Source organism: Mycteria americana, chromosome 10 (genome assembly GCF_035582795.1).
Source record: "Mycteria americana isolate JAX WOST 10 ecotype Jacksonville Zoo and Gardens chromosome 10, USCA_MyAme_1.0, whole genome shotgun sequence".
Lineage (NCBI taxonomy): Eukaryota > Metazoa > Chordata > Aves > Ciconiiformes > Ciconiidae > Mycteria > Mycteria americana.
In genome coordinates this window covers 23,683,831-23,711,001 of record NC_134374.1, presented here as the reverse complement: position 1 = coordinate 23,711,001, position 27,171 = coordinate 23,683,831, and the positions used below count along the sequence as shown (strand labels likewise).

Sequence of the window (27,171 nt, the reverse complement as noted above, 5' to 3'; positions counted from 1 at the left end):
AGTTGGGTCTCTACAAATAGTGCTTCATAAACTTCTCGACAGTATAGTCCTTTGATTCACTCTTTCCAAAATTCCTCTGGGCATTCTGTATTAATGTTAGTTATAAATATCAACTATGTATTTATCAACTATCATGTATGGGGGGGGAGAACCCACAAACGACCAAAGTTAAATAATCCAGCAGCCAAATCTACAACTGTTTGTGTTCTGATCATTTTTTAGTGTGTAAGACCTGAGAATCAACATTTGGTGGGGGGAGAGGGCTGGAAAGGTTTATATTAAATTTTGAAATCACCTTTACATAGCTCCTAAGTTTTTTAAACAACAATAAAAAACAAACAAAACCCCCCTTCTAATTATTAACATAAATACTTGGTTACTTCCTCCAATTCTTGTTCTTTGCACTCTGAAACCTTGCTATGTTTCACCTTCCATGGCAAAACTGCACACTTGAGCAAATGGTTTTGCACTTTAAAGTCTACTTTTGTTAATGCATTTGTGATATAGTCTTAAAAGTCGTGCATAAAGTTTCACAGGCCTGAAAATTATAATAAAGTTAAATAAAGTCTGAGGCAATAGCAGATAATTTTGTGTTGTGTAACAAGCACTGCAAACTTGCTAGAAAAATGTGATAACTTTGGTAATCTGATAAAATTGATAATGTGACAATACTCAATTTTACACTGTATTAATATGAAGTGATATAAAAAGTGCCTGGTTAACCCAGAAATTATGCTAGCAACTTACACTGGTAGTTGCATATATGTTAAATTCAGTGGCAGTGAATTAAATATCTCCTAAGGCACTTGAAACTTGACAAGGCAAAGGATAATTCTTATGAAAGCTTGTATGAGCAGATGTAGCCAGAAAAGAGGACTGTCCCTATGGGAGACCTCACCTGTTATATACAACTCCACTTTATTATTTTTTTGTGTATAGGTCTGTCATAAAGAAAAACCTGTTGATCAGTAACACTTGAGATTCTGTCATCATGGCCCCAGTGCTACTATTCCTCCTTTTCATTTTTTCCAAAGAAGTTTCTTAGATGTAAAACCAGCAATTTCTCATAAATCTTGAATTGAAATCAGAATTGCAGTGAGTTGAGCAGAAAATGAGATCAATACGATCATCCAAATTTTGTGGAATTTTTTCTGGAAAATGAGAAAGTGAAAAATGCTGATGGAGCAGGATGCACTGCATGAAACACCTAGAAGCAACAACTGTAATTTTTGAGTGTTGCTGTGATAAATTCTTTCTTCTACTGATTTGATTTTGAACTTTAAGATCTTATTTCTTAAAATAATGAAATTTCACATCCTTTTAGAAAAATTAAGCATGATTCTTCAGCTAACCATTCTGGAGTGGATGGGAGAGTAAGATGCATCTCTTTCTCTGGTTTGGCCACTCTAGATCCAGTATTGTTTAGGGAAAGAGGTACTAGAATACGCAAACAAAATGTGGATAGGTAACACATCTTGTAGGCTCTGGGTTTAAAAAGAACCCAATATGGCATTCCAGACTTTTAAAATAAAAAGAGCAAATATAAAATAATGAAGACAAAGAGCTTTTAGAGTGCACTTCAAGTCATTCATATTTGTGGCAAAATCTAAGAACCATGGTTTTGCTTAGCAGTAATAAAGCTGATTTATTAAGGAAACTTTGACAGATTTACAATAGAAAAGGAAATCACCACAGATCTTTCACTAATTTTAGTACGAGTAAATTAAAATATTGAAAATGTATCTCCCAATTCACTTGAGATTTGCATTTCCCTTCCTCACAGCCCCATCTCATTGCTGTCTGGAAGTAATCACTCAGTCACTAGAGTACTCAGGTTCTTCCCTTTTCCACTTCTGGGGGGTTTTTTTGGTGTTTTTTTTTTTTCCCCTCTCCTCTAACTGATGACTCTCTACTCTATACAGTAGCAGTAATCTGTTAATAGTTCCCAGTTGGCACGACCTGTTGTATTACTGTATTTCATTCAGTTTCTAGTGGTCTAGTTCTCAAAGTCATACAGTTCTGTTCAGGCAATATTTCAGTCCTTTTATTGACACAGCCTTTTAAGTTTATTGTTAATGTGTTTCATGAGCACACTCTGCCTGCTACGACTATGAAAATGAAAGGGAACCGTTTTGATGGAATGTGAAAGAAGCCAATTTAAAAAGCCAGCAGAAAGGAAATGTGTGCAGGAGGAAGAGAAAATATGCCATGAGACTTGAAAGGTAAAGTGGTGGAGGAGCTATAAAGAGTTTGGAGGTGGATTCCCAGAGAGACTTTATGTTTTTCAAGAGAGAAGCAGAGAGTGCTTAAGATCAAAAAGGACAGAGTAATTAAAGGATAATGAGAGTAAGAATGAAAAAGGTATTTGTGCGTGTGTGGGAACTCAACTTTACAAAATGGAACTGGGAGATAAGGGTAAATTTGAGGGAACTTTTAATCAGTTTCTACCTTTAAGTTCAAGGTATAGCAGCAAACTCAGCAGCATACAAATAAAATTGGTTTAAAAAGTTCTAAGCAGCCCTTGCTCACATTTTTACTAATCTGTGTCTGTGAGGTGAGCAGGGTGAAATCTTGCAAATCTTCCTGGAAGACGAACATGGAATGAAAGGCCTTTCAGCTGAGGTCTGATGCTCTTAAACACATTACAGTGAGCTTTCACATCAACAGTCGTGTTGTTGCTTGCACTTCTGAAAAGACTGAACTTGCACTAGGGGTGGGTGTAGCCATTTGAAAATGAGCTGTCTCTCACCAAGGTGTGTGGCTAAGAAGGCACTATAACTGAAGAAGAAGCTTATATCTGTTCTGCTTACTGAAATGAGACAGAAACTAGAGTTTGCTCACATTGTAGTCAATTTTGGTTTTCAGTTATGGGAACAATGGTGAAATGCTTCATATATTTTTGAGAGGTCATAGTTGTGCTTCCTCCTGAAATTTCTCAAAGATTTTTTGCTGCAGTTGGAAGCTGACTCTTCTATTGACCCATCTAGTGATCAGAGATTGAAACTGTGCAGAGATATGGAGTCCTGCAGATTTACTGCACTAAGAGCTGGTTGTAGGAGAATTATGAGAACACGTTGGGTTAAAATAATTGAAAACCAAGGACTGAGAAAATTTTTATGCTAGGGCACAACTGAATTTAGGAGAAATATAGAATAGAATTTATTATGTTTGTTTTATTAACTTGTTAATAAAGCTTTTGAAGGGGATGAATTTTGACATAGCATTGGCATGCTGTTTTGCAGGGAGAAAAATGGGAATGCCACGTACTTGCAGAGTGGAATTAAAATTGTTTAGAAGGGAATAGAGTGGACTGTGAAAAGGGATGGGCTGCAAATTGTAATATGTCTGCATCATTACTGTGTTCTCAGCAGCCACTCAACTGCACATTAGCAGAAATGGTAACAGAAATTGCAGGTTAGGAAATAGGAGTTTGAGCTGACATTGCAGGATGCAAATGGAATAAACAGAAGGGTAGTCTAAAAAAGGAGGTACTGAGATTAAGAAATGGGAGTACAGAGGCCTAAAACAAAAAAGACAAGGATGTTAAGATACCATTTGCCAAATTAACAAGAGATGTGTGGGAAAACAAGTAGAGTTAAAGAGCAAGCAACAGACTGTGTGAATACATAATACATAGTAATTTGAATTTTTTGGCATGAAGAATGTGATAAAGATGTGGTAGACCAAGTGGATGTAATTTTCCATGTCTCATTTACAATACTTGGTTGAATTTATGTTGCTTATGAACACTTGTGAACTAAAATGCATTAGAGGAAAATGCGGCTTGAACAGTGCTTATTGCAAATATTTAAAAATTATTTTCAAAAAACAAAGGGTAAAGTGTATGTCACTTTCCTTTATTCTATCAGAGACCATGAAGATTTTGGTGGAGGATTAGGTAGTGTGTGTGCTCCCTTTCACTTCTGGTTAGAGAAGATTCTCATTTTTCCCAGTTAATTAAGCCCATGCATGAGAACTGTGAACAGACATGGGGCCTATTTCTAGTTCTCCCACTGGTCTTCAGTGCGATTTCATGAAAATTGCTTTACATCTTTTTGGTTCAGTTTTCCTACCTGTGAAATAGGGAATTATAATGAGCTCCGAGCTTTGCTAACAAAAAAAGTGCTACGTAAGGATAAGGTATTATTATTAATAATACATATAGTAATAATACATATTTTAGGTTTATATAGCTGTGCTCCTTGAGGATCTGTATGCTAAGAAGCCAGAGCTAACTGTGGAGTATCTCTGGAAAGTAAGTTGCAAATTTAGCAGCTTTGCATCAGGCGCCCAGTGGTGCCGGTTCCCCGTCAGTTTAAGCTGATCTAACACTGTGCCGTCACAGAAGGCAGTGATTCTGTCGTTGTCCTGGCAGTATGCTGCCCTATAACAGGGTTAAACTTATTCTTACTCATACATTGGTGAACTCTTACAACTCGTTGCACAGCTTAGCAATTGTGAGTGTGGATGCAGGAGAGGGGATCAGAATGTGCGGCCAAGAGCTGGAGACCAGCACCGCCACTTTTTTCAGCGGGAAGGTGATTGTAACTGTGGAAGCGTGTTCTGGTCTAGAAATTTTTCCTTTTTTTTTTGTTTCTTTAGGTGAATTTGAGCTCTCCCATTGCTTTTTGTCTGTTGGACAGACTTCAAAGAAGAGAGTTGTCATTTCTGCTGGGTTTAAAAAGATTAACAAAAGAGCTATTGGCTCACAGTGCTTCTGCCTGTCACTGACTTATCAGAAGAGATTTGTCAGAACTGTCTTGAAGAAATGATGAAGTATTGGGAATATTTTGACCAATATTAGACTTTGAACAGAAACAGTTTTCTGAGAAGCTTGTGGAGCTACATATTTAGTTGGCTGGAAGTTCATGTCACATACATATTCATTGTGAGAAATGGGATCCTTAACAAGGGGTGACCTCTGAATTCTGGCCGTGCCCCTACCTAGCTTGGTTAATCTTCACACGTTTTTAACTAAAATTCTAAGATTCTCTCTAAAATAAACTTCAATATTCTCAAAGGGAATTTACTTCGTTCTGAAAACACTTCTCAGGCTGGCATGCTTAGATGTCTCTATGCAGCAGCAATTGATGGTTTGGAGTAGCTTTGGAACACGTGCATGACCACAGAAGCCAATGTTCAATCCCCTCGACTCAAGCAAACAAAGAAAAAAGTAGAACGGGAGGTATCACCTTCCTGCTTTCACCTCTGTTTCTAGTCCTTGGAAATGGAATTACCTTTCCCCATTTGGTATAGCTGTACAGTGCAGTTTCACACAGATCTTTCTCTGACACTGAGACAAATTCAGCCTTTTTAAGCACAAGAGGAGTTCCATTGACTGTCTTTTTTTCTTCGTAAGCAACAGCTAAATTCAGCTCTTGGGGTTGAAAATGAATAGCGCGAGAACATGGCATATGGCCGTTTGCCTAAGAAACTGTGGCTTGTGTTTACTGAAAAAAATTGTAATGTGTTGGCATTCATTGTAATTCAGCTTAACTGGGAGCCTGCCAGAATCAAATCAAAATGCGTTCACAGTATATCCAAAATACAGCACAACTGCCAAGTTTGTAGTAGCAAGATGTAACAACCTGTTTCAGAATGAAACATGAAAATTTCCCAATATGCAAAATAAACTCATTACATGTTGTTTTTCAGCCTAGAGTTATTGCACCCTTTTTAAATAATCTTTTTTAATGGAACTTAAGTGGCATAGAAATAGCCCTTAGAAGATCATTTCAACAAAATTTAGGGTTTGATTAGGCATTTATAGCTGGAAAGAGGAAAAAAAAAGTCTTAACTTGTCCCTTGATAAGCTACGCCACTGGATTGCTTGTTCAAACATGTGGTTGAGCATTTCAATGGGTCTACCAGATCTAAAGGAGCTATTGAATGGGTATCAGTATTGTGGGACACCTTTTCTGCCAGCACAGTGAACAGATACTCTGTTTTTCTGTCTTTGAGTGAGTATCAGGAGTAGGAGTTTGTATCTATTACGATTTGGATCCCTGTGTGTCACAGACACAGGGATCCAAATCATCCCTGCGTGTCAGAGAAACAAATCATCTTCTTACCCTAGCAATATCCATATGGCGTGTTCAGTCCGCATCTAAAACATCAGTATATAGCTCGGTGTACTTTGTATCTCAGCTTATACACAAAACGCTGGTGACCTTGAGGTGATGACATTTACTGATGCTCTAAGACTGAAGTTAGAAGATTGGTTTTGTGCACTGTGTGTGCATTTTTGTCAGAGACAGTTTTGTGCTAGAACTTCACTTTCCAAACTCCTATAGTGCTACTTATACAGCTGTTTGGTGGCAATAACCACTGGTACTTCTAAAATGATGTCCTTCTGGCTCTAAAAGGATAGATGTAGCTGAGTCCCTGCTTTTTGAAGGTCTGAATGTGCTTAAGAATAAAACTGATGAAGAGAACATTCTCTGTTATCTCTGTTATCACTCTGGTCTCCAAGGATTTTTCCTTCAGTCCTTGAAAAAGAAGCTTTGTTTTGACCTTTTGTGTCTTTCCATACGTAGAGCCAAATCTTTTTGGTTTCAGTTCAGTCTCAGTGTACATATCAGCCTGACCTTGCAAACAGAGACTTGTCTAGGGAAAATGGAAATAGTAATTTCTTTCAGCTCTCTATCTCACGCTCACGTCCCTTGGTAGAGCACTGAAAAGTGCAAAACAGGCCACTTCCACTTCTCTTGGCTCCTCACTGGCTGTAGTTCTTCAGAACTGACCCAACTCATCAGTCATGGTCCGGGGGAATTTTTTCTCGTCATCTTCTCATGATCAGTATCTTCACTTTGTTGAATGTGACCAGTGTTCTCATGTTTTCTGTTTCCTGATTTTTTTTTTCTCAGTCAACTGAAAAGCCATGACTTTGAGTCCCTAAAGGGTTATACAGTATTTTCTTGATTAAATTAATATTTATGTACAATTTTAAAGGGTTTTATAATAAATTTCTCAAAGTATTATTAAAAGGTTATGCCAGAGGAAGGCAATATATAGATGATGAGACAGAATGAGAAACTTTGTTTAGTGGTTATCTCTCTTTCTGGAACCAACAACCTACTAGGATTGAAAGGAATATAATCTCTTTACAAGTAGATGTTCTTTAAGTCATGTCAATGCCTGTCCTAGAGTGGAAGAGACATCGAGTGCAATTGTAAGTACCGGAAAATGTAAATATGCTACAAAAATGCATTTTTACTGAGGAAATTAGAACACATGTATATCAGTAAGTGTCATGGGAGACATTAATTCTTGCAGAGGATTTCTTAAAATGGAGGAAGCTTTAAGTGAGGTATAAATTTTCTGTGTGATGTCCTTCCACAGAGACATGAATTTCGATCTGTGAAATTGAATGGGACCATCTCCAAACCCTTGGCCGTTGTGGGCTCAGTCATGCAATGTTCAGTGCGCTCTGGCTCTGCTCCAGCAATGCACTTAAGTTTGATTTGAATCATGCGAATATTCCTGTGCAAATCAATTGGAGGATTAGCAATATACAGGGAAGTAAGGCAGGCACTTAAGTTCTTTGTTGGATCAAGGCCACACTCACACAAATCATCACTATAGTGCTTCCTATGTTAAATAATGACTGGTACCAAGAATAGGACCCTCCAAGATCAGGCCAGAATTCATTAAAAATTTATTTTTCAAATAGCTGTGTGCCCAGTAATCTTTTTTTTTTTTTTGGGGGGGGGGAATCTTTTAGTGGAAATTTTAGTACTACGATTTCCACAGACTGCAATTATCTGACAAACATCAAATGGGAGAAGTCTAATTAGATTTCTATTTTTAAAGAAAAATGTGCTTGATTTGGCGAGTTATAGAGTCTGACTGCTGTTTCAGCTATGAAATTAAACATAAGATACATCTTAAGAAGATTTCCTATAATTGTCAAGGATTTAAATGATGATATCTTAATTCCTAGTGCAACATACCAAAATTAACTTTCTACCATGTTACAGTTTCATTGACCTAGTCTTCAGTTTCCTTCTCTTTTCCTTCATCATATTTATATAAAAATGACCACCAGTCCCACCAGAGACACTGGGGACTAAAACAATTTGTGCCTGTTGGAAAAGAACTCATTTCTTGTGCTCTGTGTTTGTAATAAATTTTTTAAATTTTGCTGTAGTAAATTGTAGCAGTCTTGTACATCAGAATCATCTTTCCTGTCCAAGCTTTTTTATATGGATTGTAGTCAATCAAACAACATTCTTTATGGCAGTCCTGGTTTAAATGGTTGCTGCTCCATCCACTTGCTTCTACCTCCACGCTTCTTGTGCCCCTGCAACTCTCCTTACCCTGTCTCCTGGGAATGCTGGCTCTGGTTTCTGTGCCTGTATTGTAAACTGGATTGGAGAATATTCATCTGCCACGCAATAACCTTTTTTCTTTTATTTTTCCTGGGCTATTGTTCAGATGGATCAGTTCCCCAGTTCAGCTCAACATGCAGCCACAAAGACATTTGGAGGTAGCAGCAAGTGGCGAGAGGCAGAGAAGCGCAGGAAATGACTGCTTCAGCTGCTGAATTTTCAAACCAAAGTTGTTTCACAAGCTGTTGACAAAAAAGGTTGAGCTTCCCTTCACCTTCTGCATGCTTCACCTTCAGTTTGCTGAAACGGGCTGATCTGATTCACTGTGCTGCCATAAAATTACTAATGCCAATATAAGAGGAGGGGGGAGGAAAAGTTGTTGCCTCTTTTGGCAGCAGCATGGTCTGAAATTGGCTTAAGCCCATTATGGAACTGCACCTTCAGTGACATTTTTATATCTGAAAAGATAAGAAATATATCATCTTTAGAAGTATAGTTGACACATCAGATACTTGAAAAGTAAGAGCTGCTGAGAGGTAGTGAATAACATAGTGGCTAAGTAGTAGGGTAGACTTATAAAGTACAAGTTTTGCAAAATAATATAGAGAGAAACAAAGACTGAATATAGCACAAAACTATCTTGGCTGATCAGGGCTGGGATATCTGGTGACAGACATGGAAACATTGAGGCAGTAAGGTGACTAAATTTGAAGTCTGGAACTGTAGTTAAACTTCATATTAGTGCATAAATTCTTTGAATCAGGAACTTGATTAGCAAGATTATCACAGTACAGACTTAGAGAAAAATTAAAATAATAGTTTATTTAGTATATGAGTTTCATATATGCATTGGTTTAGAATGTCTTGTTAAATTCTAAGTTAATATTAGTGCAGTATTAAAATGAACTTTAAAGAAAGGACTCATTCTCCATAGGGAGGAATAATCCAAGAAAACATAAAATGAAAATTTATTAACTCCGGCATATATAGTAAAAATAATCATATAACTAGTCTCCATCTCATTTTTTGGTTTCTTATAGTTGTATTGGAAAGTGAGACACTGGCCGTGATAGGATCATCAGACTGTTATCCCTGCACTTAACTAATCATGTTTATTTTTTTTCCAAAGCAGGAGCAATCAGAATAGCAATGAGCTTTTCTGACCCTTAGGAGTGCAGTCACTTAGTGCAATGTAACTTAGATGACTTGTGAAATAATATAGACCCTGAAGCCCTCTAGAGGAAACACTAATTTTTCATCCTGTCCCTGAAAATGATTAAAGTAAGTCAAGGACATTCAATTTTTGTAAATCATTTTTAACATGGTTGCAGATACCCGGTTTGTTTTTTGTAAGTTAGGATTTGCAAATTGATCATAGTGAGCAAATAGCATTGTTAGGTGTGTCTTAAAGGACATAATAAATTGAATTTTTCCAGGCCCATTTATACATTTTTAGGGAAAAGAAACACTGTGAATGGTACTGTCAATTAATCTACATTATCAAGTTACTTAAGCTACATTTGAGAATGTAACTTGTTATCTGACAAAAGGATAAAGTAAAGGAAAAATCCAAATTCAATCTTAAGCAGTTACTGTGTTTGAGATCAAAATGACACCTTCTTTTTGTTTCTGAAACTCTTTAAATTCCTAATTACGGAGACCATGATCTAGGGAGGGATATGATGATAGAGATGTCTTATCCAAAGTAGATATCTTTAAAGCATTTAAAAGCAAGAGTCATTTTATACCTGATATGTAAAATACATAAAATAATTACATGCGTTTTCAAATTGAAAATTATTAATAATTTGTGCTTGCTTCAGGGAAATAAGGCACTTAGCATTTAACTTTTAAAAGCTAAAAATTAAGATTGTGGGGCTTTTCCTAAAGTAGTGCAATGTGAATAATGCAACCTGAAATTATTTCACACAACCAAATCCATTTCCATAATTTTTTTTCATGTACTTGTTTTGCTTTTCGGACTGAGGTTCAAAAAGCCTGGACTTAAAGTTCAGCTTGTAAGAATGGTTTCTGCTGTGTCAGGGTTTTGGGGGAGGGGGTGTGTGGGGGTGTCAGGGGTCTTGGATCCATACTGAGCTGAAGTTGTGCATCATCTGGAAAGGCATACAATTACAGCACAACAGTAACTAAAACTAATCAAATCCTCTTATCCCATAGAAATGCATCTGTGCCTCTGGCTAAAACGAAGATGCAGCTTGCCACCCTTTACCTGTACAATCCTCTTAATGCAGGTGTACTGGGCTTCCATTTCCAGATAGGTAAGAAGCAAATTGTAACTCACTGTTTGCTAAATCCTCTTAGTGATGAGGCAGCCTGAAATTTTGCCGTGGTCTGTAGAATTAGCAACCAAGTTACATTTGCTCTTTGCCTGCTCTTTTGATTGAATATGCCAGGGGCCAGTTGTGTAACAAATTCCTCCAAGTAGCCCTGCTCATCCAGCACTTTTCTGAGTCTGCAACACCTCTACTATAGCCTATTTGTAAGCACTTCATCATTAGTTGTGGGCTGAAACGCTTGGTTATAAATGGCAACATTTCCTTTATGGTATTCCTGTATTTCTTTTTAGGTATTGTAGCACTCACATAAAAGCTTTTCAAGTTTTCTTTTTGCTTTTACTAATACGTAAAAGTTGGAAAGAGAAAATGTCTTGGATCCAGGATGCACTGAGCTTTTTCCGTATTTGCTGAGAGAGATTGGAGAGGCCAGATTTACCTATTAATTTACCAAGTGGTATCACAGGAAAAAACAATTGCAGTGATAGGTGACACAATGCATTTTCACTGAGAATTAGTAATATCCTAAGAAATGAATCTGTCTTTGTTTCATGTCGTGTTTCTAGAAGTTCAGAAAAATGGCAATTTAGAAAAAGCTAATCACGTAATGATTTAAATACAAAATGTTTTGTAAGTGTGAAAATCACATCAAGTTCCCTCTTCTGACCTTTTTGGATTACCTCAGTCTTACCTCCCAGCTTTTTTCTTATCACAGCTATTTTATTTTATACAAAAATAAATACAGTTCTTTAATTTATTTCTATACTCACTTTTCCCAATAACTTATTGTTTCTGTTACACTTGGCATAACTTGGTCCTGCCTCAGGTTGCCAGCCATGTTATCTCAGGGTTATGCTCAAAGACCAGAAGACGACATCTAAAGCATGTCTGTCTGTCTGTCGCAGCCTGTGACTGCGGTATCAGGTGTAGTAGCAAAGTGTGGCAACAGGAGCAAACCACATCCTAAGTGTGACTTAAGGAGCTGACTAACCTCTAATGTTTTTCCATGTTTAGTTCTCTGGCATATATGAAAAATAAGACTGAGTGTACCAGAAGAGACTTTTCTTTTTTGAGACTCTACTGGGAATGGCTGCTAGAGTAGTGCAGCAGCCTGCTCCCTGAGGAGCCGTGAGGAATGTCCCCAGAAACATTATTTCATATTGTGCTACTTTGCTGACATAGAATTAATTTATCCTGCTCAGTTAATACACTGCATTGCTCCGGGTTGTTGGGTCTGTATTGTTAGTGAGTTAATACATTTACCTTTTCACCAGCAGCTCTATTTAGAGGTTTTATGGACAGCTCTTACTACTGGCACAGTACTATTACGTATCTCTTACTCCTTGCCTGATGTCTTGAGAAAAAAGCATCAGCTGTTTACTTATGAAGAACAGAAAAATAACTAGGAATGGTCTGAGAACTATGCTTTGGTTCTCCCGTGTTAACCTTTGGCAGTAGTGAGCTCTACAGCTGCAATGGTGTTTAGGTCTAGATAGAAACTGTGTAGTACTTCCAGCTTGATGCTTCCTTGTCAAAGAGATTTAAATCTCAGGCACTAGTCCTGACCCGTGTCCTTTTTTGCATGCTGCCATGTGAAAGATTTAATCATAAGCATATTAAAAAGTAATATTTCAAACATCAGAGTGTGTGATATCCTATGGTTTTGAAATGTTTTGTAATCACTTGATTTTACTTTTTTGTACTGAATTGCCAACAACTTTATTGCTTTGCTGGGCAGATTAAATTTTTTTATACATTGAGCTGTAATCATATTTTATTCATGGACATTTGGCTATATATTTCTTTAGATATGATAAAGTTCTTGCCAGTTTCATGTTACTTCATAGAAGTATTTAATCTTGGATAAGCTATGGCCAGATCAAATAGCAAAACATTTAGAATTCAGAATTAAAACACAAAATAATAGTGATTTAAGATGTAGTAATATTTTTATCATGTAGTTGAAGCCAGAGACTTAATCTATCTTAATCTGATACTGTATGAAAAGTGGTAGTGAATTAAAATTTCTAGCTCTCATTCTATTCAAGAACAACTATAATAAATTTGTCTGGCATCATCACGTAACATAGTATGTAGAATAAAAATGGGTAAACGTAAAGAAAGAGAAAAGCTTCTTTTTTCAGTAGGATTTACAGTTTGATTTCTCTTTCTTTTGTGATTTCTTCCCATTTGCCTAGCTTTGCTAGTTTCACACAGTTTGTATCGATAAAAATAAGAATTCCTAGTATGGGAATTTCCTGACAATTAATTGACAATTCCTGACAACTACCTGAATTTTAACTGAGCTAATCACAGATTGCTAGAACTAATTCCTCCAAACTGCTTAAGAACGTAATTTAAGATCACCCAGATCTGTAGAGTCAACAGGACAGCAGAAACAGGAGCTGCAATGCTGTGCGTGACATCCTCCTCAGTGTTTCCTTGAAATCAAAGGAACAAGAGGTGCCTGTGAAATCCCAGATCAACTGATGCACAGGATTTCCAAGTCATCAACCAACAGATGCTATCACCAAAGCTTCTGAATATCCCTGAAAAATCAAATCCTAGCCTTTTCTTTACTTCTTGCAGCAATCCGAAAGCAGATTCCCAGTGATTTGTGGCAAACGTGTGAGGAATTGTCAAGCCTACCTTTACTTCTAGGATTTGTATCTTGCAGGTGTTTAAACTATTACTTGTGAATTAGGTCCTAGGCTCATAGTTGCTGAAGAAATTGAGTTGAGCAGAAATCTTATTTGTTTGGGCTTTTCACTAGAAATGTCCTCACTGGATTTCGCGGTTCTTTTGATAATTAGGATTTTTAGTAAAATATGTCAGTGAAGTCAAAACAAGAATTAATGTACTTTGGCACTGAAACATCTGTAGCACTTTTTGTTTGATTCTTCTATCTCAGCTCTCTTATCACCACTCAGCTTTGCAAGCATTAGCACTTGCTGACACAGAATGCGATATGGGGATTCTGGCTATCCTGTTACAAGTTTACTTTGTTGATAACGTTTTGCAGCCATATACATGCCTCAGAAAATTTCAGTTTCTTTATACGTGTTTTGGCCGGGAAGTGACTGTTCTGAAGCATCTGTGACACTATGCCTGGATAGTTTTGAATATGATTATAAACTGAATTTAATGTAGACCCCTATTGCAAGCTCGTCAGAGATACTGTTAGGGTAGGATTCATTTCACTGAAATGTAAAGGTCTGCCTTACAATTATATGAATTTTGCCCAACAAGTTCCTTTTTCTCTCTATTGATTAGTTCAGACAGACTTTTTATCTATCTCTTCAGTATTTTTTTCTTTGCATTTAAGACAGGGACAAGTGGGGCATATCTCTGCATTACTTGTACAAAAACTTGTTTGGTGCAATAGTTTTGTTTGATTTTGTATGATATCAAACTGTAGTTTTTTGAAGGTCAATCTGTGATTAAGACTTTCCTGTCGGGAGTGCCAGGTGGATAAATCCTCAGAAGTGGGAGAAAGGAGCTTTCAGTTATATTATTGTTCTAGTGCTTTTGCTTTTAAGATCAGTCCTTGTATACAAGAACATGGTTAATGCTGTTCCTTCCTTATTAGAATTTCTGACCTTTCTAAAATGGAGACAACAGGGGTCTGAAATAAACTCACCTCACTGTGCTTAGGCTCTAGTGAAGGAAATGATACTTGATTTCCTAATATTTTTCTTTCCACCTAAGAAGGGTTCTTTTTTGTTGGTGGTTTTTGGTTTGATTTGTCTTTTTTGGTTTTATGTTGTGGGTTTTTTTTCCCCCATCATCTTTGGCAGCAGGTTAATAGTTACTGCAAAAACACCATCTTGGAAACAGAGAACTGGAACAGGCGCTCTGAATCACCTATGCCACTACCCTCCAGTCCGGGGAGATGAGAAGACAACCTTTGGCACTTACTGCAAAAAGGAGGAATACAAAACCTGATCACATCAGCTCTCCACTTCTAAGCAACACTACCCCTCATGCATGCAGGGTAGATGTTATTTCTTCTAACTGTTATTACTGATCCTCGAGATGTTCAATCATCACCAGAATTGTTCTGAAATTGTTCTGATTTGCTCTTTCATGATGGGGTAAAGAGATGTGAGAATTTGATTATGCTGGTTCTGCATTTTGGTTTGAGTATAAATCAAGAAGATTCTTCTAAATATGAATCTATTTTTAGCCTTGTGAATTTATTTTATATTGTCTTTTTAGCTAATCCTAAAAGTTTTTTAAAATGTCGATATGTATTTCAGGATGTCTGGAACAGTGGCTGGGATGGTGATCATAAGTTGGCTATCTCAGCAAATAAAAGAGAAAACAAAGTAAAGAATTATCAAATGCGGCTTTCTTATGGTGCAGCTTGAAAAGCATGTATGTTGGCAGTGGTGCCAGCTTAAGCATCTGCTCTTTCATCCACTGGTGTATTCCACTTCATTCGTGCCAGTTAAAAATAGCTGGTAACAAAAAGGAGTGAAGTTACCATAGAGCAGTTTCTGACCCAATTCGCTACATAGCAGCACACGGAGTCGTACCAAGCACGAGGAGCAGGATGTACAAGGGTACCGCTCTAAGTTGGAACCAGTGCTTCTGCCAGAACAGATTCTCATCAAACTCTGCCTTGAAAAAGTAAAGCAATGTGTTACATGAGTCCAGTGCAGGAAATAGATAGAAGTACTTGTCTTGCATTAGGCCAAAGCATTTCTCTTTTAAAATAAATGTAACGAGGCAGATTCATTGTCCAAGTATTCTCAGCTTAGTCACACTGGAATGTGGAAGGATATCATCAAATAAATGGGAGGTATGAACGTGCTGGGTTTTAGATGCTTGCTAGCACTTCCAGGTCATTCTTCAGCCATGCTGCTTCAAAAATGACTGGAGGCTGTTGTTACATCTTTATCAAGGAGAAAATTAATGAGGCTAAGGAAAGACTCAAGTTTTTATTAGCACAGAGCGCTAATAAAGACACTTCTGTGTTTTATCACTTTTATGGGAAATCCATCAGTAACGGCATCAGTGACATATCTCGAGGTTAAGATTGTTGTGAAATCAACAATGTGATACTTTCTCTGAGTGTGACACTTTTCTTCCAGAAACATCTTTAAGGTCAGGTGTAGTTCCAGCAAAGCTTCTTGAAAGTGCTGTTTATTACTTCCGTGATAATGCCACAGCTCAACACCACCTGTCAGTTTGTGAGGAGAAAGTTAGAATGTCTTCGCTTCCTATTATTCAGTCATAGGTAATAAAGGCAGAACTATATTAAGTCATTTACTTCATATATACGAATGTCAATTTAAGGGTGATGGCGTATCATTAAATCAGATTTTATAAGTGCAGCAGTTTGTTCATTTGTTATTAATATTGCTTGACACATCTGCTTATAAAACCTTCTCAGATGCTCTGAACTCTTAAAATATTAGTAATTTCAGCACAGCTTTTGTCTTGATAATATAGTTATCTTGGAAAAATGCTGCCAAAGAGAGCTTGTAGTTATAGACACTGAGATTATGGGAAAGCCTGTTACTTTGGCCATGCTAAAAAAAAAGTTACAGTGATGATGTAGTATTCCCATTGGTTTTGCATATGGGATAGAACTTGGGAGGATGGTTTGTGTCTCAGACATGCACTCTTGGTGAAGTGGCTGTGATGTTTGCCCTTATTCACAGAGGAGGACACTTTGGAGGTGAAGAAAAAGGGTATTCATGTGCTTAGGAACTTGCTATGGATTTTTACATTTCTTGAGGATTATGTCCCTTTTACAAAAGGTTCTTGTGGCTGAGGAGATCTGTCATTGCAAGGGAAGCTCTGACCTCTTCTGGGGAGAGAAGAAGCACCGAGGTCAGAAGCTTCCATCTCCCTCCAGCTTGTGCTCTCGTAACACTGCTTCCCTGCTGGTACAGAGGAGAGGAAGCTGCCTAATTCACGCATAGAAAAATACAAGAATAGGGACAGTGTGGAAGGAGAGAAAATGTGACCTCTGGAAGTGGAAGCTGGCAGTAAATGAAGGGATATGCAGGAGTTTGTTAGGGGAAAAAACTAAGAATTTTGTGATAAGAATTAGGAGGGTGAGAAGAGGATGCTTGTAACTGGGACTGTGGAGGCAGTGGCATTGGCTGGCGTGTGGGATGTAGCTGAAGGATGCGGACAGGAGAGGCTGAGGAGAAGGGAGCCCTCTGAATGAAAGGCCAAGAGTGGGACAACTGGTCTGGCTGGACAAAAGCCCGGGTGTGCTGGCTGGATGCTGGTGCTTGAGCATGTCTGCAGAGGGCTCTGACAGGGCAGATGTCGAGCCTGGCTCTATCAGGAGAGGGGAACAGGAGCTAAGAGAAGTAGCTTGTGGGCCTGCAGGGTCTTAGCCAGAGGTCTGAGACAAGTGGAAGAGTTTACATCCAGTAAAGTTCAATCCCCTTTGAAGCCTGGAATGGAAGTCAACAGTTTCGGTGTCAGTCGGTGTCTGGGAAACATTCAAAGTGCTCATCCCGCTCTAGTTCCTGTTCATGCAGATGATGGATTTGTAAATTCAAGTAGCAGAAGTCTGCCAGTATTTGCATCTAAAACATCCATCTGTATCTGTGTGAATACTATAGTGACGCAGAGGAAACTCATCTGGGAAGCTACATTTAAACATATTATACTTGCACAGTCAAGCATTTAAGGGTCAGATAATGCTAGAATTGAGGGATTAATTTTTTCAGAAGAATTTTAATTCTTTCCTTTTTGTGTGTTTGTGCATTCATGCTATGACTTGTGATTTTTAATGTTGTTTTTGTATGAAATTCTGTAATCTAGCTACTATATTGCTATAGGTCAGGTTTGTAACAAGCAGGCTTAAAGATGCAAAATACTGCATGATATCCTCTAGTTTTTAGATAGTCTCTAAACTTTAGGAAAGTTTAGGTCTGAAAGACTCCAAGCTTGGTGTTTTAGAGTGTTTTCAAACACATTCCCTTTGTCTCTTTCTGAATTGTGGGGGTATGAAGATCCTTTTCTCCAGGCACTCTAAACAGTTGGGTTTTTTCCTCCTGAAAGGGCTTAGGAGCAAATAGCTGATATTTGAGAGTCAGCTTAGTGTGAACATGGTCCTGAGGATTATGCCTTTTCTTTATTTGGACTGAATAATTCTTAAAAAGCTTTTAACATTGACAAAAAATACCCACCTGATGATTTTTATTGTTAAAATTATATAAGAATCGGAAAAGATCCACTATGCCGAAGCCCAATGTAATAAATGTTTTTGATCAAGAACACCCATTAATTGATGTATGTATTCAATAAAATTATTTAGGAAAAGGCATGTGTTCTCTACCTACTTCTCTCTGTTAGCCAACCAGTCAATTTCTTCCAGATCTTTCTAGCTAGCTGCTAAATATTGCTTTATATAGAAAATATCACTTGTTTTTTAAAAAAACCAAACCCCAACTTTTTTGCTTTCTGTAACAACTGCAACTTGGACTGAGCCTGTAAATGCTGTTAAACACTGAATATATTTAAGAAGATCTGCATACGTAAACTGAAGGTTGTGACAGGAGCAGAAGCTTGTGCTGCCTTCCCCAATTAATTAGATACTTTCCAGCACAGAAATGAGAGTTTCCTTTTTTAATAGTGAATTTTCTGGACTTGCAAGTTGCTTTGCCTAGGAAGAGAAGCCATTGGTGGAATCAGGCGAGGTGCCTCAGGTGCAGTCCTGTTTATTTGGAAGGTCATGTGCAAGGTCACTTGCAAAAACCAGCAGGAATCAAACAATAGGTTTCTCTTCTTATGGTTCCAAACCTACTTCAGCAGTCTTTCTCCCTATGCCTTTTCTCAAAGCGTGCACAGTCTGTGGTTGTCTTTTGCCTTTTCTGTTCCCTTCTTTGCAGTGTTTCTGTCCTTTTTTTTTTTTTAATCCTTTTCACCCAGAGGTAGTTTCAGTACAATCAGTTTTCCTTTGAATGATTAGATGACCCTGGTGGCTCACAACTCGGCTCACACTCCTGAGACGCGTGTGCCGGTGCGGGCATGCTCCTGTTGTGCACTGTGGTCATATTATATCAGATATCTGCCCTCACAAACCAGTGCAGTCACCATTTGCATTTATCTTCACTGAAGGACGCAGCAGCTTTAGTGGATTTCCTCCAACATCTAGCACAACAACACTTGAAAATTGATTTTGTCCCCATTTCACTTTGATTTATTGATTTTTCACAAGTCACCATTCTGCAACAGAGATATGATTGCTGTATAGCTTTTATTAGTCAAATGAGATACATTAATAGGCATATTAATTTGCTCTTGGCAGACCAGTGTAATCCTTCTGACCAAACGGAGATCATTCCATTGACTTTCAGGTTTTGTCCTTTAGACCCAGATTCCACAGACACTTGTATCTATACGTCAAATTTGCTGTTGTGTATAAGCCTTTGTGCAGCTGTGATTTTAGTGTTCTGCTATGTGCTTTTTATTTTAAAAGTTATTTTAATTAGGAAAAATGTTAAACACTTTCTCAGACCCTTAATCAAAGTGGTTTTGACTTCTATGCCAAACCGGCCGTAAGTGGACTCTAACACTTCCTTGCATCAGCGCTAAACTGCAGAAGTCAGAAGTGGTGAATGCATTTCCACTGAGCTCTTTTCCTTCTCTTTCAGCCTAGACCCGAAAAGCAGAATGAGCAACACTGCATTTTTAAAACAGAGTGTATTATTTTGTATACCCTCTTCTGTCAGAAGAATCACCTTGTGAGAGCAGTCATGTTTGTGACAAGCTGAACTGTCAAGGACCTTTCCTGTCTGCCCTTCCCGTAACCCCTCCATTTCTCAGCCAGTGTTCTGTTGTTCTAGCCAGCTGCTGTATATTTTCCTCTGGGAATAATGATGTAGTATGAACAAAACCATCACTTGGTCAGGAATTTTTAGGATAGATTACAAAACCAGCATAGCTTACAATAAGTAACAAGAATCCATTAAAATGCATGAAAAAGGAGAAGAGAATAGATGTAACTTATGGAGAGATTTATGAAAAATTGGAAATGACAGACTTTTTAACTTGGAAATGCCTTTTCTTTTGTGATGGATCACACTTGACAAAGTTATTGTCGCCACGTTTCTCCCCTGTGAGAGCTGCCCTGTCTGCATAATTTGACTTCCTGCAGAGGGCAACAACCTGTGCTTTTCATTTAGGTTTATAGTAATTTTTTTTCAATATCCCTGTCTAATGCCAGAGAGAAAGGGACAGATCTTTACATAACATGGCAACTATGTTTGTGCTTTTAATGTAAAACAAACTTGGTGTTTGTTGACATCAATGGAAAGATTCTTTTTAATCTCAGTTGGTCTTATTGCCCACAATCTGTAGCACCTCTTTTGTAATGTTGGCTCTGAGTTAATACTTAAATCTGATTTTAGCTAGCTCTACAGATAATTTTTTTTATAACATGTTGGTTTGTTTTTTGTTGTAATGATCCCTTTTTTCTTAATCGTGCAGTTCAGCAAATAAACATTTTAAAGCTAACTGGCTTTTCTTTTCCTGACCTTTCTCCCTACCTTTTTTCCACCTGCTTTCTTTTTCATGTTTCCTTGATTTAGGCAATTTACTACATGCCTTATTTACAAAATGATAGTTTGCAGTAAACATATCAGAGATGCTTGTTTTCCTCTACTCTTTGAATACAGAGATAAAGTTTTCCTAGTCCGTGTGGATGAAATAAGGTTTCTTTTACTTAAAAATGGAAAGAGAAAATATAGCAGATTTCTCATCATGGATGTTAAATCTCAGCTTTAAAATAAAGCATACCCATTTAAACCCTCTTCCTTGAATTAATTTATTGCACTATGAAGGATATCAGTTAGTTACAAACTGCACCCCAAAAAAGTAAGAATGTGCAGAAACAGAACTGCAAGCCTCTGTGTTTCTTGCCTAACTGACACTATGTAACGTGGGAATAGTGGTTTAATTTTGTTTATTTACATATAAAAAAGAGTTAATGCCCCTTACTTTTTTGCAGTTATGAATCTTAACTAATTTAAGTCTTATCTGTAAACAGAAATTGTATCGAGAAAATTGCATAAAGAGCACTAATGAGGCCTAAGTGGCTTGAAGAAATAAATATTCCATTTGGCTTTGGTGAGTCAAAATGATCTCATTCTGTACTCTTTCTAATTGCATCTTTGATATTTCATGCTAAAAACAATTATAGCCATGATAATAAAGAATGAAACTACTGATAGCTAAATTCTTGCTTTTTAACACCTCACACTTATCAAACACAAAATTTTACATTGCAAGAAAAGGAACAATGGAATACAACACCTAGCTCCTAGATAGAAAAGCAGACAGCAATGGGCAAATATTTCTTTTTTGTGTGTGTATTTATTAAATGCTGTCATGCTATGAGACAGCCTGCTCCATTAATGATATATTTCTGTATTCTGTTGTCAACTGCCATACTGTTTGCACCATTAAGTAAACGCCTTCTAAAGATGCCCTGGGGAGCTATTACAGAGCAGTATGAATAATACAAATTTCATATTTTGCTCTTCTGTCATACATTCTCTCTGGCACAAAGGCACATTTAATACATCTGGCTACACAGCTTTCATAGGATGTCACTTACGTTTGGTATTTTCTAAATCTTTGTGAATACTACAAATGCTTATTTGTGGCCACTGATACTGAATTTTTAAATTAATTTGCTTCACTTTTGTTCAAAATAATTTAATTTCTGGTATCAGTTTCAGTGACTTCTTCTGAAGAGTTTTAGGCAAATATTCACTAAAAGCAAATCTGGAACACGTGGGGTTTGGAATTTGCTCTGAAATAGTTTCTAAGAACTGTTCTTGAGCAAGTGGGAACAGAAACGTGTAACGGCTCTGAATTTCAAATGTTAAATAATAAATGTAGAACTTGCAGTGACCAGTTTTCAACCAATCCAAACTGAAATGTACATACATAAAATTATTCATTAAATCATTTGAAACCATGAAGAGATGCAGAGAAACGGTCTCCTGTTTGCAGACCATTCCAGAACAGAGAAAAGGCTTAGGTATTAGTTACAAACAGACTGCTGATTTGAGGTTAAAACAACAACAACAACAACAACAACAAAAACCCCACCAAAACCCAAAAACTACCTCATACTTACTAATAACAACATATAAAATATGACATTTTATATCACTAATCTAGTTTTGTATGGGATATATTTATAAGTGACTGTAAAGCTGTGCATGTTACGTGGTAAATGATAAATGAGCGCTATAACATAACTTAGGACTATCAGTTTACAGGGTAAATAATTGAATACTTTTGAAAGATAAGTTAATTGAAGAAAACTGCAATAATATCCCCTTGTATTTATGGAACAGAAGACAAATACATTGTTTTGTTTTATTCAATTCTCGTGTCATCACAGTCCTTGTGTCTCAACTGAATTATGTTGGCTTAATTGAGACTTAATGTGGTAATATTCAGCATGCCAAATATAAGGTGTCAGATCTCTCTTTCTCAGATACTCTGTTTAAAAACCTGAGAATAGAAAAACATGGACAATATCAACTATTTTTGTCTACAGGATAGCTTTAAATTTCACGTGTTCTGACTTCAGTTTCCACAAGCTTTCACCTTCCCCAAGCTTTCACTTCCCCAGCAGGTGGTTTGGTTATTGTGACCAAGTCCTCCTATAACTTTTAGAAATTCTCCTCTGGACGCTAACTAATCCCAGCATTCATTTAGGCTGGGGTATTGCATGTTAGCTATGTGTTTAGCTAATATTTTCTATTACAATGAAATAGGCCAATTTTATTACATCAAATTAAATCACTTTTATAAATGCAGTGATAGATAGTAATGTAGTTTTCTAATATGTTTTTGGTGAACTTCCTTCATCCTCTTGTTTATCTCATTTAGCGTTCCTGTACTAATTTAGAGGAATATATTTCTGTTTATCATTGCAAAGCTGTATCCTCTGGTTATATAAAAAGACCTTTGTCGTTCAAAAAATGTTAAAATAACTACAAATTTCTCTTTAAAAAAATACTAAGGTACATGATAGAATTATCTGTTTCCTTACATTAATAACCCAGGAAATGAAGATAACTAACTTTTGCTTTATTTCTGTTTATATATTGTATATGTGAGAACTTTTAAACAGAAAAATGAGAACAATATTGTTCATATGCCTTTTGCTTTCCTTTTCTTTATATACATTGTGTTTTCTTAGTGCTTGCATACATGTTTTCTCCTTAATTTAACCATACTGGTAACTTCATGTGTATTTAATGGAAGGCTGCATGCAGAAATCAAGATATTTCAAAGCTCTATCTTAAATGCCCAAGTTGGTTATTTCTGTGATTTCTGGATATCTGTACTTTTTATGGATCTTAGGTTTACTTGCTTCACTGTAGGACAAATAGTTGAGAATCAAAGTGTTCTACTTATTCTACTTAGTAAAAGAAGTTATTGAAGCTGAATTTTTGTAGGTCTGCAGAAAATCGTATGCATATCAGGTTTTCATTGAATCTAGTAGAATTCTAGACAGAGCCCTTGAGGGAACTCTGCATAACCTCACGTAGCTTTCAATAGTAGAGTCTTGTGTTCAATTAATTGTTCTAGCTGGAAACTTAAAGTATGTGTGGTTCTGAAATGGAGTTGGAGGAATGAAAAATATTTCAACTTACGTTGTTAATCAGTCCCTTCTCTGGTCTGAGAAATAAATCATGTGGCAGCTACCAAATCTGTTATTCTTACCAGATCAAGTTTCAGGGCAAAATGGAATAATTCTTTGTGTGGGGGCAAAATTGTATTATTAGTCAAAGGTTTTGTAACAAAACCATTTGTGTGTTATTGAGTTTCAGAAAGTTGGATAGTTTGATTTGAGGGGAAAAAAAAATTGGCACTGGGTGTAGCAGAGTTAGTGTAGGTGGTTACTGAGCCTGAAAAACACTCTTCCTAATCAGTGATGGCCACACCGTATGACTTTGAAGAGTCCTACAAGAGGAATACCAGGAAGAATATGCTCCTAATCATAAGCTAAACTTATATTTAGGTCTTCATGACATCATAAGGAAAAGGTTTTCTATAATGCCACTCTGTGCTTCGTTGTCCTTCCCCCTGTCTCGTTAATAAGTACCATGAAGGCTTAAAATTAGTATTAAAATGTTTAAGAATGTTGACAATAATGTCAGTAATACAAACTTTTCTCTTTAGTAGTATGCACTATACTATGTAAGTTAAATTATAATTTTTTTGCACATTTTCCATAATAGATCCAAACAAGGAATTATACTTGTATTCCCAAGAAATTTCTATATTTGTGAACTACAGAATTATGATTGTTTGTCTCCGTTCTCTGAATATGCGTTGTTGGCTTTTTTAAATAGGCCTTGATGATTGCCTCCAACAATACATAAAAAATTTTGAAAGAGAAAAGATCAACGGCGAACAGCTGCTACACATCACTCATCAAGAGCTTGAGGAACTGGGAGTCACTCGCATTGGCCACCAAGAACTGATACTGGAAGCAGTTGATCTGCTATGTGCATTGGTAAGTGATTTCTTGCATCGCTCATCTTAATAATCGGGGTTTATAAATTTCCAAACCAAAACTAAAATAGCGTAGGCTGCACTCTACAGCTATATGCTTGTACAGACACAGTGGCTTTGCTTCATTAAAGGACAGACATGTACAGGCTTCTTTCAGCTGTAAAGAAACTATATAGATCCATTTTATGATTATGTATGATGGTCTTTTATTGCTGTTCCTCTAAATTTCTTGCTCTTGCATTCAAATACTGTTGACTATCACTACTGGCATCCATATGGTTCTGTAATTACATGCCATATGCCCTTGTATTTCACTGACATTTGCCACACTATAGTAAACCAAGTAGACCTGAGTGTTTTAACCATGCCAGCATTCAAAAGGATGGTACTAAGGAGCCAGAAGGTAATGCTAATTAGACTGGAAGATTGTTTAAAATGAGCTTTAAGACAAGACTGGAATGATAAAATTGACTTTATCTAAAGTATAGACACGTGTGTCAATTTAAAGGTGGTTTGGTTTTTTTTTTAGCAACCTGCAAGCATTCAAATTTGGAGGAATACTGGTTTTTCATGTAACAGGTTATTAATCCGGTTAGCCTCTTAACAAAGTATTTGATATGGGAAAATTCTTTTTTCCCCTCTGTTATTTAATTCCTACCAGCTAATAAAATGCAATGTATTAACTTAATTCTAAAGAAAAAATAACTTTGGAGGTGAACAGGTGAAAGGATATTGAAAATAAAAAAAAGTAAAATAGTAAAATTACGTGGGTAAACTACATATGACAGTCCCAGTATTTTACTTCTTTATCAGGAGTTCTGCTTTTGTACAAACTAGGTTATCCTGTGGGATTTTGATAAGATAAATTGTCTCCAACAGGGAAACTGGCATTTAGCAGTGAAATAGAAAACAAATGGGAAAAATGTACTTGATCTAAGAAAAAAGCAGTATGAAGTACATTTTATTATGCATATGCTTCTTGCATATACCTCTAATTACAAAATATACTTAATGTAGCTTGAGATCTACTCTTACAACCTAAGTAACATATATGTCAAATCAGAGAAATGCTTTTGGCCTTGATGCAGCCATACCTGTAGAGTGGTGCATACTGCATAACCCAACAACTTTTGTGTTTTGGAAACATTTAAAATGGAACTCAAGAGTTTTTTCTCTGAAACGTTGTTTTCCACATAAAAGGAACCTAAATACCCCACAATGTTACATTATGTTGTCTAAAGAACAACGCAGTGCTATGCCCTGATACTAGTCAGAAATAGCAGACCCAAGAAGTTTCCTCTGGAAAAAGAACGCCCTTCAGTCATGTGTGCCCATTAGGAGGACCCTCGCTTTTTTTTTTTTTTGTTATTATTTTTTCTTTTTTTAAACAAAGAAACTGTACCTCTTAAATGCTGGCCCTGCTGCTGGTCAGTAGTGCAGCTCTTCTCTTACTGTGCCGTCTCATGACCTTATTTTTTCTTTTAAAGCAGGATGGGGATTTTCCAGCTCCTGGTATCATTTATTTAGCCTCCTGCCTCTAAGCCCTTACCCTTCCTTTCTTACTCTCTCTCTAAAATGCCTGCTTTTTTTTTTTCCTCCTTCTAAATTTTTATCTTCCTGCCCATTCCATGTGCTTTCTGCTGAGTGAGTCTGCTGCCTGCGGCTCTGCTCTTGGGGGTATTCTCCTGCTTCTGACATTTCTGCCTTGCTGCTATGCACAACACATTCTTCAATTCTTGCAGCTGCTTAATGAGCCGGGATCACAAGTAAAAGTTTTACAAGACTAAGTATAATATCTGTTTTAAATCTGTAATAATTTATAAGAATTTTAATCTAACCAAAAAGCATAATTAAGAATTTCTATAAGTCTTTTAAATAATGATGATAATTGAGGTAGGCGATCTGATGCTGCCTTTATTAACAACTGAAATACACTTCTAAAATATTACAATTGTATTCTTATTCTGTGCTAAATCTTGAAACATTAATAGATTATTGCACTAAAATCTGACAGCTGGTTAAGTGATCAGTGAAAATTGTGAATTGGAGTTCATACCTGTAATGGGTTTTTAGACTAGCTAGCCTAAAAAAACAGAAGAAAGGCCTTATTTTAAAAGTAATTTAAAAAAAAAAGGGCGTATAGGGGTATTTGCTTATGCCACTCAACAGGAACCAACATATAAGAAATTATTTGAATCAGAATGACTTAAAGAGCATGTCATTTTACCCCAATTTCCTGAGTTACGTTATAAGCAAACTTAATACAGTTTATGGGCAGCTAGAATACAGCCCCAGTTAGTAAGATGTCAACACGTTAATGCATTGTGTGTCTGTTTGTATATATGGACAGGGTGCATAGAGTACAAAGTAAGTATATTTGTAGATTCATATATATGTATACTTTAAAAAACTTTTTTCAAAGCTTGTTATGAAAAAAATTGAGGGGAAACATCAATTCAAACAATCTGGTCTAAAATTCCACATGTGGAGGGGTGGTAACAGCAGGAGCAAGAGTTAGGTCTCTCCCTCCGTCCCTCCATTTGCCCCATTCAGCATGGCATGTGTTCCTAGTCCCATGCTGGCAGAGCATCCACAATGCTATGCACGCTGTGTTTTCTTCCTGTCTGGATCACGGATAGCTACATTCCTGTTTATATCAATATATGTCAGTACTGCTTTGTACTCTGCATATGATCCACTCACTGGGCCATGTCAATGAGCATTGATTTTTTTTTTTTTTTCCCCTCCATACATGGATTTCTTAATTGATTTCTGTTTAGCAATTGGCAGTGTCCAAGTTACATGGCCTATTTCTTCCAGGCAGTATTAGCAGGATGTTCCACTCCACCTTAGCTAGATGGGTTGTATAATGCTTTGAACAGAAGCACCTCCAATGTGCTGTAGAAATCTCTCAGGTAAGCTTAGGCTCAGTGATGCATCAGGAATTCAGCTGCACATTGGTCGTGAGTTTAGCTGCACAACAGCTATGTTGCTTCAGGAAACAAAGAGAAATTTGACTGTCTGAGCTC

General features: G+C 36.9%; 1 protein-coding gene across 1 annotated transcript in view; it reads left to right on the top strand.

Moving 5' to 3' along the window:
• Window positions 1-27,171, top strand: part of LOC142415037 (connector enhancer of kinase suppressor of ras 2-like) — a 215,289-nt gene that overhangs the window by 50,782 nt on the left and 137,336 nt on the right. The window contains exon 3 of the mRNA XM_075512981.1: window positions 23,980-24,143. Coding sequence (XP_075369096.1) covers window positions 23,980-24,143 — 164 coding nt within the window. The remainder of the gene's footprint in view (window positions 1-23,979; window positions 24,144-27,171) is intronic.